This window comes from Rissa tridactyla, chromosome 6 (genome assembly GCF_028500815.1).
Source record: "Rissa tridactyla isolate bRisTri1 chromosome 6, bRisTri1.patW.cur.20221130, whole genome shotgun sequence".
NCBI classification, from domain to species: Eukaryota; Metazoa; Chordata; class Aves; order Charadriiformes; family Laridae; genus Rissa; species Rissa tridactyla.
The window spans coordinates 8,928,845-8,948,847 of NC_071471.1; the positions used below are offsets into that span (position 1 = coordinate 8,928,845).

The 20,003-nt window shown below is 35.3% G+C and overlaps 1 protein-coding gene across 10 annotated transcripts in view; it reads left to right on the forward strand.

Moving 5' to 3' along the window:
* The window catches only part of IFT80 (intraflagellar transport 80), a 55,816-nt gene extending 36,475 nt beyond the window's left edge, over positions 1-19,341 (forward strand). For 4 of the 10 annotated variants that reach the window (XM_054205474.1, XM_054205475.1, XM_054205476.1 and 1 more), the window contains 12 exons: positions 84-202; positions 1,098-1,172; positions 2,790-2,953; positions 7,484-7,548; positions 8,350-8,485; positions 9,171-9,318; positions 10,083-10,254; positions 10,650-10,667; positions 12,996-13,085; positions 13,184-13,356; positions 14,485-14,608; positions 17,437-19,330. In XM_054205474.1, the coding sequence (XP_054061449.1) occupies positions 84-202; positions 1,098-1,172; positions 2,790-2,953; positions 7,484-7,548; positions 8,350-8,485; positions 9,171-9,318; positions 10,083-10,254; positions 10,650-10,667; positions 12,996-13,085; positions 13,184-13,356; positions 14,485-14,608; positions 17,437-17,550 (1,398 nt within the window). In that variant the 3' untranslated portion in view covers positions 17,551-19,330. Of the gene's footprint in view, positions 1-83; positions 203-1,097; positions 1,173-2,789; positions 2,954-7,483; positions 7,549-8,349; positions 8,486-9,170; positions 9,319-10,082; positions 10,255-10,649; positions 10,668-11,241; positions 11,420-12,995; positions 13,086-13,183; positions 13,357-14,484; positions 14,609-17,436 lie in introns of those variants that run through there. The other 6 variants (XM_054205479.1, XM_054205478.1, XM_054205481.1 and 3 more) reach the window with 6 other exon arrangements.
* The last annotated feature ends 662 nt before the right edge of the window (positions 19,342-20,003 follow it).

A 20,003-nucleotide genomic window follows, 5' to 3' on the forward strand; every position in this document is an offset into this window, starting at 1 on the left:
ATAAGAAAGAACGTAATATTTCACTAATTAGTTTTCACTTCAGTTATTGTTGTTTTATTCAACCAAAATTTTCTTTTGATTAGGTGCACAATGTTATTAATGATGCAGTAGATTTGTTGGAATTCCGTGACAGGGTTATTAAGGCCTCTTTGAACTACGGGCATTTGGTTGTTTCAACTTCTCTTCAGTGTTATGTTTTTTCGTAAGTAATATAAATTCATGAAACTTTCTCAAGCTTATCTAGCAGTTGTAAGAGAGTAGCAGAAACTTTATTTGAAGTACAGTAGTTTGTTTTGTTTTGTTTTGTTTTTTCTTAACGAATTGAAATATCATATGGAACTTAGCATCGTCTACAAGAAAATGTATTGGAGTATAGCTGCCCTCCTCCCCCTGTCATCCTTTCTTCCAGCTTCTTGCTGGTGCCACGACTGCCTGTTTGTTTTGCTGCAAAAATTTGACGTGCTTTCTTTGCATGTAGAGGCAGCAGGAATGGTGGCTGGATGCAAGTGTATCTGTCCCAGTTATGTGCCTCCATCTAGGGACTCCTTTTTTTGGATACTGCTTCTGGCATGCCATTATTTTGGAATGGGACAGGAATGATTCAATCCTGCATCATGTTTTAAGAACATGATATTCTGTTTCATATGCTGAAATTTAAAGTTCACTCCTAAAAGCACTTATCTGTTCAGTGAGATGACTAATACTGAACAATCATGCAGGCTGTAATAGGGCACACAAGAGAGGGACTCCATCCTACCTCTGGATCGCTATAAAAGAGTTGAACCACAATTCAGAACTATTTTAAAAATATGTTTGTTTCATATAAATATGATTTTGCTGTTTCCTAAGACTCCTAGGTCAGCAGCTGCTGGTGTGAAGGGATGTAAAATGAAGGCAGAAGTGGTATTGGATCATACTGCATGGCTATCAGTGTTACTTGGCTTCCTAAATGCTGTTTTTCTTTTGAAAACCTCCCTTTTTGGAATATTAGATGATTAAAATGTGTGTGCTTTACTTAGTGAATTCAACTTCGTATTTGCAATGATATGTGAAGATTAGTGGTTTTGAGGAATGATGAATTTATTTTTTTTTTTCAGCACAAAGAACTGGAATACGCCACTGATCTTTGACCTGAAGGAAGGAACAGTTAGTTTGATTCTACAAGCGGAAAGGTAGCTTACTTCTTGTAATGCTCACTATCAAATGTGAACATGCATTTCCTAAAACTTTGTTATATCACATAAGCACATACTGAAATACTAGGAATAGACAAAAAGTATCCAGTATTGGTAAGCAGCCTGTAAAGACTTAGCTGGTATATTTGCCATAGATCTGTAATTAATTTTTTCATATATTACATATGTATGCTTATACTCTTATTTATGGAAGAAAGTAGATATTCTGACATTACTCTAACGTCTGGATTTTTTGAAGTCATATTGCTTTTTTGAACTGGAATATATTTTATATAAATTATCTGTGGTCTCCAGTTTTTATTAAAAACAGTGCCAGGTATGCCAAATAAAAAGAAATGGTTTCATTTTTCTTACATATTTGTATTTATATTTGCAAGAAATAACTGGTTTTTCTCAGTTTAAAAAAAAAAAAAATAATCTGCATTTCCTGAAAATCATTTGTCAAAGAGATCTTTACATATGCTTTTGTAGAAAGAGAGTCTTTCTAAGGACTAAGAATAGGAGCAGAAGTCAAAAATCTTGAGTTTTGATTATAATTTTAATTCTTGTGCACTAATGTTATTGGACAGCTGTTTCAGCAAAGTGCAGCACAATTCTCGCTGCATTTTTGGGTGCCCCAGATTAAACACATCCTAATCTACAAAGATAACTGCAGTAGAGAACGGGTAAGCAAGTGGACAGGATTTTGAAATCAGTTTCTAGATTCAGAGTTTTGTGCTGCTGTTTAATTTTTGAAAACACGGCAGAGATTCTTTGGCAGTGTAGGTGATCCACAGAAACAGTCCTAAGGTTTTGGTAAAACCAGTCTACGTCGGCAGATACATGTGCAAAGAGAAAGTGGTTCATTTGGTGCCGGTGATTGGTAACATTTACAATAGCTGAGAGTCTAACAACTGGCTTTCGGTGTATGGATGTGTTTTGTGTCTATGAACTATAGATACTGTACTTACCAAACAGTTATTATTAGGTAGAACTACTTTTATTATTTATTTTATATATTATTATTTTATGTATTATTTATATGTATTTCTTTTTTATATATTTTCAACTATTCTGTATAGAAGTTTGCAATGTGTTCCTGCCAATAAGTTATTGAAGTCCTGCATCGTAATAGATGGTGATCAGTTCATTAAGTGTCTTCTATTTGCTTTACATTATAATCTAGTTGTAATGAAGAAAATGACACAGGTAATACTATTTCAAAGCTAGCTGTAAACATTAAAGCTGTTTCTCACATACATACACACAGCGTTGTCTCGTGGGATGATGTGTGGGGAGTACTGTCTGCAGCTGTATGCTTTGTCATCATGAGATTTAAATCTTACAATGTCTAGAAGAGATAAAAATCAGAGTGATTCCAGATAATAAGTATTTTTCATGCAAAACCATAGCATTCACATTGAAGTTGAAATCTTTCATACAGAGCTTTCAGAATATCAACTTTGAAATGTAGGGCTTAGAAATGATGTAATTTAACTGAAAACAATTGCAGGATATCAGACAGTTATCTTCAAATTGTTCGAACTTATCATGCTTTTCTGTATTATTTAGTGATTTACATTTTGGGGTTTTGGGTTTGGTTTTTTTTTGTAGGCATTTTCTTCTTGTGGATGGTGGAGGACTTTATTTATATTCATATGAAGGAAGATTAATTTCCTCTCCAAAATTTCCAGGAATGAGAACAGACATTTTAAATGCTCAGACAGTATCTCTGAGTAATGATACTCTTGCAGTGAAAGACGAAGCTGATGAAAAGGGTAAGTCCTCCGTTCCAGTAGTTCTATATTTGCTAATAATTCACTGTGAAGGTTTCAACATCTTCACATTTAATTTTGCTTAGCATAGTTATGGTAAAAAGAAAACGTAAAGCATAAACTATTTATCTATTATATAAATTATAGATAATATTTATTATAAAAATGAATTTAAATGGTATGTCTTGCTTAACTTTGATTAAAAGAATAAAAGAGAAATGCCTCTGAAGTTCCAGTTGTATGTAATGCATCAGAGAACCATGGAATATTTACAGTAAATACTTGAATGGTAGATTTTCACGCTCTGATGTGATTTTTTTCTAAAGAAGTACCTCGGCAACATTTTTCTGCTTGACTGCTGCTCTTAGAAGCCACGAGTACAGTAACTGGGATTAATTTTAGGTCTCAGATGTTCTTTTAGTTTGGTTTTTTTTTGGTTTTGTATCTTTACAGCATGTAAGTTTTATGTGCAGCTGATATGACCATAGTTATGAGGCTGTGATGTTCTGTCTCAGTGTTGTGTTCTTGAAGATTTTTATGCTCTTAACTTTCATGTTTTGACATCAAAAGCACTATAATTATAACAGACAACATGGCCAAATGAGCTTCAGTTAAGTTTTTGCACTAATGAGTGGTACAGGAATATGTTTTTGTCAGTCAGCTTTTTCCTCTTGTGCTACCTCTTGACACAAATGCAACCTGTGCAACAATTTAAATTTGAAGTGTCTGCTGGAGGCAGGCACTTCCATTGCTGTAAAGCCATGACTATGACTTTTGACTTCATAACTGTGCCATTTATAGGCCATACAAAAGTTAGAATGCAGAGCTGCAGCGCTATCTATAGCTGTATTTCTCCTGCAGTATGGCCAGGAAGGGGTTTACCAGGGGGGATAACGATGCAAGGAGGTGCTGTTATTGCAGAGTGAAACAGTTCCTGCCCGTGGTTCTGACTGACACGAACTCAAACCAATTTTCTCCAACTCTGTTATCCTAGACTTAATGATTGGATTTTAAACAGTTTCAGAATTTTAGAATTCTTTGTCTCGCAGCAAAGAAGAATCATATTTGTCTTATTTTTTCTATAGAAAAAGAAACCTTTCAGTGTGCAGTACAAAAGACAAAAGAAGGTCCTGATAAATATAGGCAGTGAGTTAGTCCTTTAGTGCTGATTACATGGTAGTTTTCTCAGCAGGTAACCCACAACTTAAATTACTTGATGGCTGAAAAAAACCCTTGTAATAATCCTTTAAAATATCCCTCCCCAGGCAAAAAAAAATTAGGTGAGGTTTTTCTCACTTCCTTGTTACAAAGCATTTTTGCTAATCTGTACAATTTATATGTATGTTTTTTTCTTGTACATCCTTATCTTTTATGTGAAAACAAATACTTTAATTATTACACAGCTATTTTAGATATTATTTTTGAATAATTACTTTAAAGAGTAGTAATATAACTGTAATGTGCATTTCATTTTTAAGGACAACTATTTCAGAAAATATTATCCTGGAGCACCAAGACATTAAAGATATCTAAAATAGCTGTGTAATAATTAAAATGGATTTTAATTAGCAAAAGTATATTTGTGTGAATTATTCAGAAGAAAGAAATGGCTTGCAAAAAAAAAAGGATAAGTGAAAAGTTGCATCTTATTTCTGATGTTTTCTCTTTTACTTGGTGTGTCTTTGTATTTCTGTTACACAAGTGTATGTATGTTTACTTATATATTACTTAATATGTATAACACAGAGACTTTATTTTATTGCCATATCGACACCTTGATGCAGTTAGAGTAGAAACAATAGAAGTATTTTAAATAAACTGAGATTATATAGAAAGTTCATCCATAAATATTGACCGCTCTCTATATGCATGCATATTTAAGATTTTGGTGGTATACTCACTCTCTTGCCCTGTTCCCCTGCCCGTCTTCCTGAATAGACTGAAGAGCATCTCTGTCTCCCACCTATTCCTGTTAGTGTCCTGAAAATCTTGTCAGCCTGTATGCAGGCAAATCTTCATCAAAACTGTAGTTACAGAGGCCGGCTTTCTGGCTTTGTTTATAAGATAAGCTCTTCAAGTGATCCTGTCGATAGTATCTTCTGTCAGGGCAATGAGTTAGAGGTGGGTTTGGTTTTTTTCATTTTTTAGAAATAAGCCCCTCTAGTAGTGCCAGCACATGGGAAAACAGAATCTTGGCATGGGAAACTGTGGGTTATCTAGGCCTGTGTATTCTTCTCGACTCACCCCAGCAGAAGCTTTTTTTTTTCCTTTGCCTTATTTTGAGGGCAGGTCTGTTTTTCATAATGCAGTGCATTATAGAAATATCTAAGATAGCTCATTTTGATACAGGAAGCAGTTTACACGTTATAGCGTGGAGCTCTCTACAGCTAATTTACTCTGAAACAGAGAGGGAGATGACTTGCTGTACTTCAGTGTTGTTACATGGATATTCTTCCTTTTTCAGTCATTTAGGAAAAAGATTGGTACCTCTGCGCTTACAGTCCTTCCTCTGTCTCTCATGAAGCTGGAAGAGGGAGGTGTGCCAATTCTCAACAGGGAGCTGCTGGCCCTGGGAGCAGTTATTCTGTGATAATAGAACGCGTGTGGTAAAAGACACACGGTAGCTGCTCTCTTTCTCTGGATGCTCAAAGAGAGATAATTCCCTTTGTTTATAATTTATAAACAAATATAAATAAATATATAAATTTATTTATATAAAAAAAGATATATTTTAGGTTCTAAATGATCGTAAAGTGATGTGGAGCTTTTCCAGATAGGAAAAAAAAATATCCAAACAACCCCAAACTTATTTTCTGAAATACTTTAATAAGGATTGCAGATTAATGAAAATTAATCTACTTTTACTTGTCAATTAGGTACAGTGGTTTTCTTTAAAACTCTCTTGATCTTACTTCCTATGGCTAGCATAGCAGCAGTAAAATTGGCTGGTATAGGTAGATCAAAATAAATTTCATGCAGGGGGCCATGCATAAAAGTGAGAAAAATACCACTTCTGAGGAACAACTAGTTTTCTTTTGTATATTTAGCCAGCTGCCAAGAGCAACGCTTGTGCAAAACCCTTTCTTTTTCTCCTCTGCAAACTCAACCAGTGCTTTCTGAACACCTGCTCTTACAGTTGTGTTTGGTTTTTTTTTTTAATTCTGCCTGTATAACCATTGACCTCAAACCAACATCCTGTGTCCTAGTGAAAGAAACACGCAGCAGGATTAACATGTTAACGTCGCCATCCTTTGGAATTAACGTGTATATTCATCTTACATTGTATACTTACAGGTAATGTGTTGAATCTGCAGGTGGGATGTGTTACTGAACATCTGAAACGTTTCTCTGACATCTGTGTTTTCTGTGAACTAACGCGGAATCACGTGCTTTCAGTTGCAGCTGGTGTTCCTTGTAATGTTACTGTTTTTTCTAGCTGTGAATGCTCTACCTACATCTGTCTGAATCTGGGTGTATATTCACAGACTATACATAAAGTATGTATGAATAGTTTTTGAACACACATGGATGTGTATGCATCACACACACACATCTATATATAAAGAAACAGAAAGAAAGAAAAAGAAACTTTATTTTTAGGCAAGTTGCAGATTTGTGTCTTCACTGGATATCCCAGAAATACAGATCATGTAGGTGGGGGGCGGGTTGAGTGGTTTTTTTTTTGTTTTCTTTTTTTTCTGAGGGCAAGATGGGGAGAGAGTGGAAAAGATGAACTTTTGGTAACGATCGCAAGAATTATATATAAAATTCAAGTACATCTGTATAAAGCAGCTACTTTTTGAGGGAAGACAGTTATTAATGTATATTCATTAACTGTATCATCATGACAAGCAGAAACCCCAAACTGTCCTGGAAGAAAGTGTGCCTAGGGACCACTGTATGAAGAATTCAAAATAGAGCAGATCATTCACAAATTAGGGAATGCTTCTGAAGAATGTTTTACCCAATAGTTTAAAGAACAGCTTTCTATATATCTGATACTAATTCCCTTAGGAAAATACATCGGTCAATGATACACTTCCTGAACTTTAAGATTCATCAAAACTGTGGGTTAAAATTCAGTAAATCTCTCAGATAGCCTTCGTAACACTCATTTGTTCACAACGTAGGGTACAAACTTGTGTCAGATAGAACTCAGTGTCATTTCTGTAAATAACCATTTGAGCTGTGATAGGGAGTAAAACATTAGTTTTCTTAATTCCGTATCAGACCATAATATCATGTTACAATGGCTATTAATGCTCTGAAAATAATGATATTAAAGAATTTTCACAGGTCACTCCAATTGCAAAATGAGACTATTCCTAAGCTCAGCAGAGTTACGACAGTTACATTTTCCCAACTGTAAGATTCTTTTTTGACCAGAGTGTAAAAGTCACTGCTAAGTCTAGCACACACTAATAAGTATCCTCTTGCAGTAAATTGTACGCTGAAAATGAATGGAACTGCTTGAAAAGTATATGAAGAATTGTTGCTTTTAAATAATAAATCATATATTTTTTTTTCCTTCAGTTATCTACATATTTGAAGCTTTATCTGGAAAGCCATTGGGTGATGGAAAACCTCTAACCCATAAGGTAAGGTGAAGGATACAGTGTCTCTTTTTCATTCTGCTTTGAAATTCAGAATCATTAATGGGTTTCCTCAGTAATGGGTCTAATAACCTATTAAAGGTTTACAGTCTTAATAGAAAAGAGCTTGGCAACCCTAGATGACTCATATAGAATAACAAAAATCAGATTCTTTATGCAGTGTTGATGTACAAAGGGATATACTATAGGTTGTGTTCGGTTACTGGCATGTTTCCTGTGCACGTAAGAGTTTGAAACTACAGGTAGATAGTTTTGTTATGTAGTAAAACTGGTGAACTGAGTTTCCTTTGCATGTACTCCAAAGCAACTTTTATTAGCGTTGACCTGTTGTTAACACTGAAGAAAAGAACACCAGTGAAAACGTTGTCTGTCTCCAGTCCGAGCTTTTACTGTTTTTACTTCAAAAATGATTGCACGAACTGCATTTTACTTTTCTTCACTCTTATTGTATACAACAAAAGCAAAATTAGTCAGCTTCTACGGAAAGACGAGTGAACATTCATCTTTGAGGCATCTTTTGCTTTGGGACTGCCACTTCTGTAGTTTTATAGTAAATTCCTTAACTGCTAACTCTTCTCTGTTGCAATTTTGTTTTAATCTGCATGAAATTAATTTATATAATGCTGCATTCAACAGAGAAGACACATATAAAGCATCTTCGCAGTGCAATTTTTCAAGAGTTTTTTGCCCTGTCTGTAGTAAAGCCTTCATTTGTCTGAATATCACATGCATTCTATGATATAAATCTCCAAAATAAAAATCAGATATTTTCTCTTTCCTTTTCAGACGGAAATTGTGGAGATTGCTTTGGACCAGAAAGGACTTACAAGTGAAAGAAAAATAGCTTTTATCGATAAGAACAGAGATCTTTACATTACTTCGGTTAAACGGTTTGGAAAAGAACAGAAGATTGTCAAAATAGGTTAGAAAATTTCAAAATAATCTTTAACTATATGCTAGCAAATAGACTTTTACCTAGTACAAGAGACAAAATTTTGTTTTTTAATCAACAGTGAAATTGGACTTGAAAAAACATTAGAAAAGTCCTGTGGCTTTCATGAGATAGTGGTACAAACAATTTTAGCACAATTTATCTAAATTCTGATAATTTTTATATCAGTTACACGTAAAGCAGTTGTTAACATTTAAGCACTCGTTATTGCATTTCAGAGTAAGCAGCTAAGAAGATATTGGAGAAGGATGTATTCCTTAGAATTATTCAATACAGAATCTTTCAGACATTTTTCTTGCAAATGCAAACTCTTAAGTTCATAATATTTTTAATTAGAAGTTTAAATGCTGTAGACAGATGCACAATCCTGTAAGTACGATGGTGCAGTCTGACCATTGTGTTAATTTTGCTCTCCAGTCTCAAAACTAGAATCCAAAAAACAGGACTCTGAAAAAAACTTTCTTTCAGAAACAGAGAACTGAATTTGGCTGAAAGTTCGTAAGATGTTACCTTACAAACTAGGGGGTTAAAACCAGTCCTTATAAAAGGAGGTAAAAATTACTAATAATTACGCTTTTTCTACAGTTTGAGAAGTGTACCTTTATTTTGAAGTTTCTTGTAGAAATGCATATTATTCTGTTATCTTTAAATATAGGGACAATGGTTCAAACTTTGGCTTGGAATGACACGTCTAACATTCTTTGTGGAATTCAAGATACCCGTTTTACAGTCTGGTACTACCCCAACACAGTCTATGTAGATAAAGATCTTTTGCCAAAAACTCTGTATGAAAGAGATGCAAGGTAATATATCCTTTTTGATCAAAATAGTATTATTGTGTATTTTAACTTGTTTACTTGTTCCTTAAAGAAATATGTTAATTTTGGCAGTTGAAGTAGAAGCCAGGCTTGCAACTTTTAAAATTCTTTTCATGTTACTACTTCTTGACTAGGAAATGAGGAAAAAGTGTTTTACAAGGTATACCATAACGTTTGGAGTTGAAATTACAATGCGCAATTTAAAAGTAGAATAGTAGCTTGATGCAAAAGCAAAATGTTAATCATACCTCATGAAATGTTGCCTTAGTTGTTTGTAAATAAACAAACAAAAAAGATCTCTTAAAAGTATCTGTTGGAAATTAAACATATCAAGATATTAGGTCACAGATAATATTATTTCTAGCTCAGCATGTTTGCTTCAGCCGGTATATTTTGTGATACAAAATTATTCATAAAGAATACCTGAATTCATTATTTCATTTTAAGAGTTAGGGGAGCCCAAATATTTTTAACTGAAAAATTTAATTGAAGATTTTTGCACAAATACCCAGTTTGCATTTTCCTTACAGTCTGTGAATGTGCATAACTATAATTTTATTTTTAGAGAACATTACAACTACCTGTTGGATATAACTGTTGAATAACTGGGTGCTTAGAGTTTTATATGCTCTGAAAACAAAGTACAATCATGTTGCAGTTTTGAAACAAAGATATTTTTTTTTTTAATTCCTAACGTTTTTTCCATAAGAAAGAAGTGAATATTAACTTATCTTTCTTTCTCTACCTAGTGAATTTAGCAAAAATCCGCAGATTGTACATTTTGTAGGAAATCAGATAACAATTAGAAGAGCAGATGGTTCACTTATTCACCTTAATATTTCACCTTATCCTGCGATTCTTCATGAATATGTTAGTAGTTCTAAATGGGAAGATGCTGTCAGATTGTGTCGCTTTGTCAAGGTAAATGCTAATTATCGGGAACTTTAATAATGATAATTGCATATCAGGTGTTACATCTCATTTCCATTTTTCTACTTTGTTGCTGATTATTTTGGGGCTGGTCATGAAAAATGATACATTTTTCATAATTACATAATACACATATACATAACTTCATAATTTTCATTGTACATAATAAAAAAATCTTATTTTTATTCACACCAAAGTCCAGATGGATTGAACACAGGTAGTCACAGAATTTAATAATAAGCTTATGTTTTCAGCAGTAGGCCTTAATATAACCGTTTAAAAATTATCTGCATCTCTACATGCAGTTGCCTAGTATTTTTTCATATTTTATTTCACTTGTTTTTGTTTTTTTCTTTTTTCCTTTGCTTTCTTTTGCATGTATTTAGGCAACAGCAACAGATGAGGTGAGTCTGGCAGTCTTTAAAACAGACAAACAAAAATCTCCCCAAGTCCCGCCTCCTTTCACCCATTTACTCCTAGAAAAGAGTTTAGCATTTTCATTGGTTATCATGACCTTAAATGTTTATTTAAAATATTTTGTATTTGTATTATTAAAACAATACACATCCAGATAATTTGGGTTGTATAATGATTTTTATTTTGAGCGTTACTCCTTTAATATTAAGCTTTCATTCCAGTATTTCGCAGTGGAACTGGGATTTCAAATACAGTATTATGTGAATGTTTTTGAGTAATCTAAATGCATGATCTTTAAAAATAAAACATCTGTATTGGGTGCTAATATTCATAATACTATTTCTTTCTGATGAATATGAAGATTTTCTAATTTTCAAGGATTTTCTTTGTCAAACTCTTCATGCATTCTCTTTGTTCTTACGGGTAGCGTCATCCAATGAGTCTAATCATACTTAAAAGGAAAAATGTTTAAGATTTTCAGTGCTTTTTTAATAAAATGCCAATATAGGTATCATGCTTTTTCACTGTCCGTTTTTTGTGAGCTCTTCCTCATTACTCCAGGTCTGGCAACAAGTGAGGAAGGCCTTTCAAGAAAAACTATAACAGAATCTTTATTTTCTGTGTGAAGAGTATTCACATCATCTGTTTTTAAGCATCTAAGTTAGGTACCTAGATCTCGGTCCTTGAAGACTTTTCCTTTCCATTGATGAAAAAAGGAAGTTTTTGTCTTTGACAGAAGGTAATCTAAACTGGCCTAAATTAGATGGTGTGAATATGCTTTCTATTTCACAGTTTGTGTTGCCTGGGCTGAGGGATGACCTGGAATACCCTTAACAGCTCAGTAAACAGAGAGCCATCACAGCTGGGCTTGCCTTGACTACTTTGTTTATCTTTCGTGATTCCTAAACTCTTCACGGAGATACAGGGCTGTTTTGTTGATTTTGGCAACCCTGGTAGACAGTTCAAAGCCAGTAGTAACAAAATGGGCCATCTTTCTGAAGAGAGAACAGCAAGACATATTGGTGAAAAACTCCTAGAAACTTGGTCTCTTGCATAATTTCAGGCTGAGCTTTCAGCATTTTATCACCATTTTTCTAGATAATAGGGAAGTGGGAAGAGAACGTGACAAAGATTTTTACCAGCATTTGATTCTCTGAACAACTTTAATTCTCCCAAATCCTGGGCTACCAGTGGGAAGGTTAATCTTGTCCTGAATCATAGGAAAGAGTAAGAACATGTGGCCAGAGTAGGAAGAGGCACAGAGATGGTGATAGGGAAATCACAGCCTCAGGCTGAGTTACTGTATTTCATTGGCTTTAGTAGGTCTTACCAGTTTTGTTTCGTACAAAAGCGATTGTAAGACAGGGCATGGGAAATGTTTAGAGCATACTCAGTGTAGCTGTTTATTCTGATTTAAATCAATAGTAATCCTACGCTGCTTCTAAAAACCTATTCATGTGGTAGCCTAAACTATATTAGCTAATCTTTTAATAGTATATCTTTGTCATAATGTTGTCAGACTTGACAAGGGAAGATATCAAAATGTCAGAATTTTGCTAAAGGTTTTTCTGAGTTAGTGTGGTTTCCTTAAGGTTGTGTAAAAATAAATAAATAAATAAATATGCAAAAGTAATGAAAATAGAAAACAAAGGTTTAATATTTTTACCACTAGGTTTTTCTAATTGTTAATTCTAAATATAAAATGTACTGAAAACATCACAAAGGAGACAGAACTTTTGAAACTCTTATTTATTTTTCAGCAGGTTCTACAGTCAAGTAAATTTTTCCCCTTCCTCTTTCATTTGTAGTATGTTTATGATAAATGTACAGTTTAGTGCTATTGTCAGCATCATGGTTACAGTACAGTCGTTCATGAAGCCAGATTGAGATTAGCCAGGTTAAAATAATTTTTTTAACTACAACCAGTGCTTTGGTTTCCAGCATAGTCCCACAAGTAGCGACAGGGACACGAATGATGAGGTTGTAAAGTGGTACTGTGGCAAGAGTTCGTTACTGGCTGAGATGCTGGAAAGTAATGATGTATTCAGCCACACTATCAGTCTCAGCTGATCACAACATCAACTTTTCTATAATGAAGGCGTTCGGAGAAATAATTTAGTGACTTTCTAATAAGAGACTTTGTCGAGGTCCTCAGACCAGGACGGACTTAGACCACGGTGCCAAAAATGGCATACTAAGCAATGTTGTATTGTTATACATTATTTTCAGGACTGGTATACTTCCTTTGAGAAGTCATTTTTAGCATGATAATAAATATTTGCAGTTATAGGAGTTGCTTTTTTTTTAAATTTCAGGATCAAACTATGTGGGCATGTTTAGCTGCTATGGCAGTTGCCAACAAAGACATGGCTACAGCAGAAATTGCCTATGCATCAATTGGTGAGGTAAGAAAATGGTGTTATTTATTTCCAGTTACGTTGTTGAAAAACTAAATTTATTTATTAATTTCCCTTAGTTAAACTATTGTACATCTCGTTAACAGATTGACAAAGTTCAGTATATCAATTCCATCAAAGATCTTCCATCAAAAGAGTCGAGGATGGCTCATATACTGCTGTTCAGTGGAAACACGCAAGAAGCTGAAACCCTACTACTTCAAGCAGGCCTTATTTATCAAGCTATTCAAGTCAACATTAATCTTTACAATTGGGATAGGTAGTATTTCTTTAAACATAATATGTTTATAAGCAGTCTTCCTGAGGTAACCTGTAAATTACTTCGATCAGTTGTTCTGTTGCAGTTACTTAGCTGACTAATTTCCTACCAAAAAATTAAGTTAATCATATCCTGACAATAACTAAAGAAGTAACTGGTTTTGTATCACATTTGGAAGTTACAAGTATTCTGTGATAAAAGTCCAAAACATGCTTGGAAGTATTTTTAAATAACATTCTGCTTTTTCATTATTGTTAACACAGAGAAGTCCTTAGCAATACCTCAAACTGTATGTGACCCTCAAAGAATTAAGGCTGTTTTGAAATGTCTTGTTGCTAAAAATAGGTATGTGGCGATTCAGACTCCCAGCACTGTGTAGGTGGATGAAATATGAATTAGGCCTGAGAAAACAAAGTAGGAATTTCTCCTTTAAACAAAACCCCATGTTTTCTAACAGAATCTTCTGAGGCCATTTACTACTAATTTCTCTGCTATTATATTCATATCACTGTAGGCAAAAAGTTGTTTTTCCCCCACATATCTGTGGGGTTTTTATTATGTTGCCTAATAAGTATCGTCTAAAAACTGTGTATCAAACATAAGTATTCCTTATGCCATCGAGAAGAAAACAGATGTGGGAGTAATCAATTATATATGCAAGCCAATGACTGATCTTTCCCACCTATAGAATATTCATAAATGCTGTGTAGCATATGCCATAAATGTGTATTATGACACTGTTCAGAAGCGATTCCTGACTGTAATAAAGTTATTAAAAATACTGGGTTTGCCCTTTTATATTGAGAGTGCTAAACTCTAACCATTCTGCTTTATTTCTTTGAAATAAAAAGACTCCTGTTATCAAAATCCAATGATGTGATGAGGTTGTCAACAGAAATAACTGTTGAATATTTTTCATAGCACGCATCATAAAATAGACAGTCTCCTTCGCTGGCTACTTTTAACCCCCTGTGATTGATACTAATGTAAAACGGCTTGGCACTATAGATTAGAAATCTTTGCCTGCAGCCCGCACGCTTTTCAGCGTATCGTTTTGCAAACCATGGTGATTGTAGTTGTGCCAGAGCATTTATGTAGCTTGACAAGCCCATTTCTGTTTTATTCCAGGGCTCTAGAACTAGCAGTAAAGCACAAGACACATGTTGACACAGTCCTGGCTTATCGACAGAAGTTCCTAGAGGACTTTGGTAAAAAAGAAACGAACAAAAGATTTTTGCAATATGCAGAAGGTGTAAGTATTCCTCAGGATTATTCCCGCAGCTTTAGGCCTGTTCTTTGTAGCCAGTTTGGGGTGGTATGGGGGGAATTGCTCTCACGTTTTCCTTCTTTGGTTCAAATGTGGACACAAATCTTAAGATTTTACATCTGAGTAAAAGATCATCGCTTAACGTGGCTACTTGGCTAGTAATAGTTGCGCATGTGTTTTATTTGAACGCACAGATACAGAATGTATATCTTTAGTACCTGGCAAGGATTATACAAATGAAGGCACAGTTGTTTTCTATAAACAGGGAGCTAGACCTTAGTATGGTTGGATGTGTAATTCTTAAATGTCTTCAACATTTTTATGTAATTTTATGGACAGCAACAATAACAAATGTTGAAGGTATCCAGATATATATTGAGTGAACTACGCTACGAACTGTTCTGCCAAATATGATAAATAGCTAAATATACAATTTCATCAAACCTCTGGAAACCCTCTCCATCATCAGTAGGTCATTTCAATTTATTAGCATTTCACGATCTTAAAGACTGAGGACAGACAGATCTTGCAGTTCATAAGCTGGAAGTATCTTAGATTCCACTGGGGTGCTTCTGCGCCTTTCCCCTTAGGCGAGGCACCCGTGTGTGCACCTTGGAGAGCAATTCCACTGAGCAGCCCTTATGTCCTTCCTGCTCTTCTTCTCGCTGTTCCTAAGCATTCTGAAGGTGAAACTGTGAAAAGAGACGTGTACTTTAACTGTGTCAGATCCTTTCATCCACTGTAGCTGATGGATCAGGAAATACATCCAAGCTGTTAGCTCAGATCCTTTGACTGGACAATGCCCATTACGCTTTCAAGAAAGCTCAATTTCTAATGTAAGTCATTAGCTTTTAGCACTTCTAGGGATGTTTCATTTCCTAAACAAGAATAAAATTTTGCACAACATCCAGCCCCACAATGAAGCATTCTGCAGTACTTTACCTAGAAAATACAGAAAAATAACATAACAGTTTCCAAGCACTCTTACCATGCAACAATTTCAGCTGCTGTGCTGGAATTACGTCTTCTACATATTTTAAATCCATTATGGAGCAAAAATAATGTTGGTCCCTTGACGCATCTGAAAGAGACTTTTTAGATAATACTGTCTTGTCTTTAAATCATCAAGAAAGCCGTAGTTTCTGGAAGGGTTCCTAAGCAATAACACCTTGTGTGATGCAAGTGGAGCTTGTTTCACTGAGTTTTTTAAACTCAGTCTTGAAACTTGGTTGTCAGACTGTAGAAGGTTCCTGGAGTAAAGAAGTCCCTGAGCTGTATTCTGCATCCATGTTCTGGGTCTTCTCTGCTGGATCTGAAACTAGGAGAGAACCTACTGAATGAAATGGATTTTAAGCTCTTGGTTACGGTGGTAACTAACTTCTTAATGCAGCCTGTTAGACTCATACAGCCAAGTTGGAAGGAAATGTTAAGGGCATCAAACAGAAAAGGAAGATACTGTGCTGCTATTCCTTCTCAGGGAAGGAAAAAAGAAAAGGGGTCTCAATTTCCCTCTCACCACCTAAAACTCCTTCAGGCTTAAGTAGGGAGTTCTTACGTCTTTTCTATACTGCAGCTGAGACCACTGATCTGCAATCAGATACGGAATCTAAACAATGTGCTTAGTTGTTATATCTCACATCTTTATATATAAGGTATTATGAACCTAGTATGTATACTGAAAATCCACATCTTGGCAGTTACTAGGTGTCACTGGCAAGGGTTGTTGGCTTCACTGGCAAGTAGCTCTCTGGGCTAGATGGCAGAATTAGCCCTGTATGTGGTATGTTTAGCATCTGTGTGACATCTGTTAAAGCAAACACATTCTTTCTTAGAGCTCCATAAAGATTTCAGTCATCAGATCCAAAGCACCTGGACCCAGTAAATGCATTCTGAATTGAGGGATTAACCTTTTCACATGAGAGTGTGGGTATTGCAGTTACATCTTCCCTCACAGAGAATCTTCCTTGTTATTTCATGACTTAGTTAACAGAGTAACAGCTACTCTGAAAATTCCCCGTGCAGCACTTGAGATTTTTTTTCCCATCCCATCTTTGACAGTCTTAATTCTCCAGCAATGAATCTGAACTTCGCAATTACATTTTTGCCCAGTTTTTGGACGTGTTTTCATAGTCATCAAATGCACCATGATCCATTCTTCCTTGTCAAGCATTTTTGGAAAGAAAGACAACTATTATACCCCTCTGTACCACGGATATTGTACTATATCTATTGTCTGAAGTTTCACTGAAATAGAATACAGCCAGAAGATGACGATTCCCTGCAGCTGGAGAAACACCAAGATAAAGCTAAAACATTTATTGATGTAGAAGACAAATTTAAAGCAGAAATCTGATTTCTGTTATATCAGATAACTAGTGTACTATGCTATCAGTTTACTTGGTGGACTTTAGGTGCAGTCAAAAGACATCAGTGCATATATTATTGATAAAGGCTTGTATTCTCAGTAATAGGACACAGATGTCATTACATTTAAATTAGATGCAAGTTGATCCAAGTTATTTCCGTGTTTCAATGTTTTTTTTGCCAGACACAATGAGATGTATTAGTATTTGTTAAAATGTATCAAGCTTGTTTTATTTTAAAGGTGGAAAGCTCAGTTTGTTAGAACTCAACTGTGCCTTCATACATTCCATTCGTATAAGTTGTCACTTACACAGAAAGAACTATATAAGGATTAATATGGTCACTTTGTAATTGTAACTTCAAATTGTCCTGTCAGTGACTATCTACCTGTTTGACCTCTCTATGTAATGTTAGTTGACCTCTGCATACTCTCTTTTCTGTTCTTACAGCTGGAAGTTGATTGGAATAAAATCAAAGCCAAAATAGAGATGGAAATAGCTAAAGAAAGAGAACGAGCAGCAGCCAGTCCCGCAGTGAGGGCTAGTGTAACTGTACAGCAATAACTGTCCTTGTGGTCACCTTCGTAAGTGCTTCTTGAATATTTTGTACTGGCATATTTTGACAAATATAAATAAAAAAAGCCGCAGCAAACATTTTGCGGGGAACAGAAGTGAGAATTGGTGTAGTTCTTGTTAACTGTTGCATGACAGGCAGAATTATTTATTTACTACAGTCTCATTTGGAGCTGGGTTTATGTTCTGATGCCCTAGCTCCAGTGTGTAGCTACACTGTAGCCCATAATACGTGTATGAGAAAAAAAGGGGAATTAACTGTCTTTCCATTAGTGGCTTTTAAATTTTTATTGCCATTAAACTTATTTAACCTTGGTTGCCTCCAATTAAGTACTGATTTCCCTATTTCAGCCAGCACCTAGTTAAGTGGTTTGGTTATTTCTGCAACCTCGGGGACCTCTGAAAAGACTTGTTTATGTTGCCCTAGAACAAATTTAGCAAACTGTAAGTGTTGAAAATTAAAAAAAGGAGCTTGCGCCTATAAAGCACAGCAGAATATTTCACTCATGGTTACAGTAATCCGTATTTCTGCTCGTACATATGTACTGGCAAGTTCTTTAATAGGTGATTTCAGATTACTTCAGCAATTCAGGTTTGTCACTGCAGCAAACTATTTAGCAATAAAGGGTATTTTCTGAGATAATGTCAGTTGTTTAAAATATCATGGAATGTGCTTTGAATGTTGTTTGCAGTAACAAACAGCATCGTTGGTTGGTTTTGTAGCATCTAACATGTATAACTGACAACAATATTGAGAGCTTCCTTAAGGTTAAAATGTCATACTCGTTTAAAATAAGGAAGAGCTTTTTGCGTATTTTTTCTGCCCATAGCACTTGATTTGAAAATATTGTATTTACACTTATGTTATTTCATTTTTTCTTTGTTTTACACATGAAAGTGGCTGCATATGTTAGATATTCTTTGCAAAAGCCCTGTGCATTATAAATATGTAAGCAGGTTATTTGTAACTGACGTTGTATAATATGTATCTTTCAGATGTTACCGTCAAAATGTTCACTATCTGTATATCTGGCAAATTTCTGTTTTGTAAATCATTTTATGACACTTTTTTGCATAGTTCCTAAATTTCTTAATAAAAACAAATAAAGGTTTGGTTGTGGGGTTTTTTTTAAATGTATCTAATAAGTGATGCATTAGGTGATCTCCATTGATTTACCTGACTGCTAAATAAAACAATAATTTTGATGTAGCTCATTTGAAGCTCCGCAGTATTCTGGTGTACTGACATGTGGCAAAGTGAACACCTTCACCTTCCACTGACTTGCAGAAAGCACTTACTAGTTCCAGAATTGAGCCCAAAATATCACTAATGGCGAGCGTTTAATGTTAAATTTATGAAGCCTTGCTCAGATTTGTAATGCAATGTAAGCAATTTTTTTGAAGATCAGTCTAGTGGGGATACAAAGTTCAGGGTCTCGGTTCAATCTTGCTCTTTTCTTCTTGGTCCAGTACAGTAGAGGCAGCAAATTCACTAAGCTTCTTAAAAAGGCCTGGTGCAACAATTAACCATTGCAAAGCCTGAGATAAAAGAGTGGAATGGATGCTGCGCTTGCGAAGGTGTCCTTCGACTGTCTGTCCTTCAGGGTGATGTCAGTGTCATCCACAGAAAGTGATACCGCAGTACTTCAAGCTGGCTCTCCATGGCTTGGTATTAATGAGAGGTGTCGTATTTGTAGGTTTTGTTCACAATAAAGACCTTAAGGTATTTATCACTGATCAGATCTCATTTTTTCCACGCATAGCCAGTCCTGAACAACTACTGTGTTTGTGTTAAATAGAAAACAAAGCGAACCAAATATTTTGAGAAAGCACTGTTTATTTTCATCAGGTTCTAATACGCAGGTAACCTGGCACAGTTCTAACCTTGGGTATGAAATGTAAATTTCAGAATATTCTGAGAAGAAAACGTTCTTATGTGGCTTACCTGGAATTGTTGCAGGGTTTTTACATGTCGCAATTTCCATTTCAAGCAAGGTGCCGTCTGGCCAGTCCAAGGTATTTTTGTGCTGGTATCCTGGGGGTGTATCGCATTTGTACTAGAGGCCAGGAGCTGTGTCGTAAGAGCGTCTTTGAGGGAGAAGAGAGGTAACAGGAGAAAAGAGGTGGTGTTTGAGCGTGTCTGGGAGTTTTGATTCTGTTTGTGGCTCTTCTCTGTGCCTCCTTTTTTCCGTCTGCAGATGGGAGTAATGTATTTAGCCATGTTGCAGAGCTGGGTTTTGGATTCGAAGAAGTTAATGTCCATAATGCACTCAGGCAGCGGAAAGGCTGGCGAATCACCACTTTAAAGGTTTTCAAACGCCAAACCAATAAACATTAATAAATGTCATGGCACTTGATGAAGGTGGCCAGTGTTATTATTCCCTTATTGACAGATGAAGTCTCTTGCCTGTGGTCATCCAGCAGGCCCGTGCAAGCTGGCAATA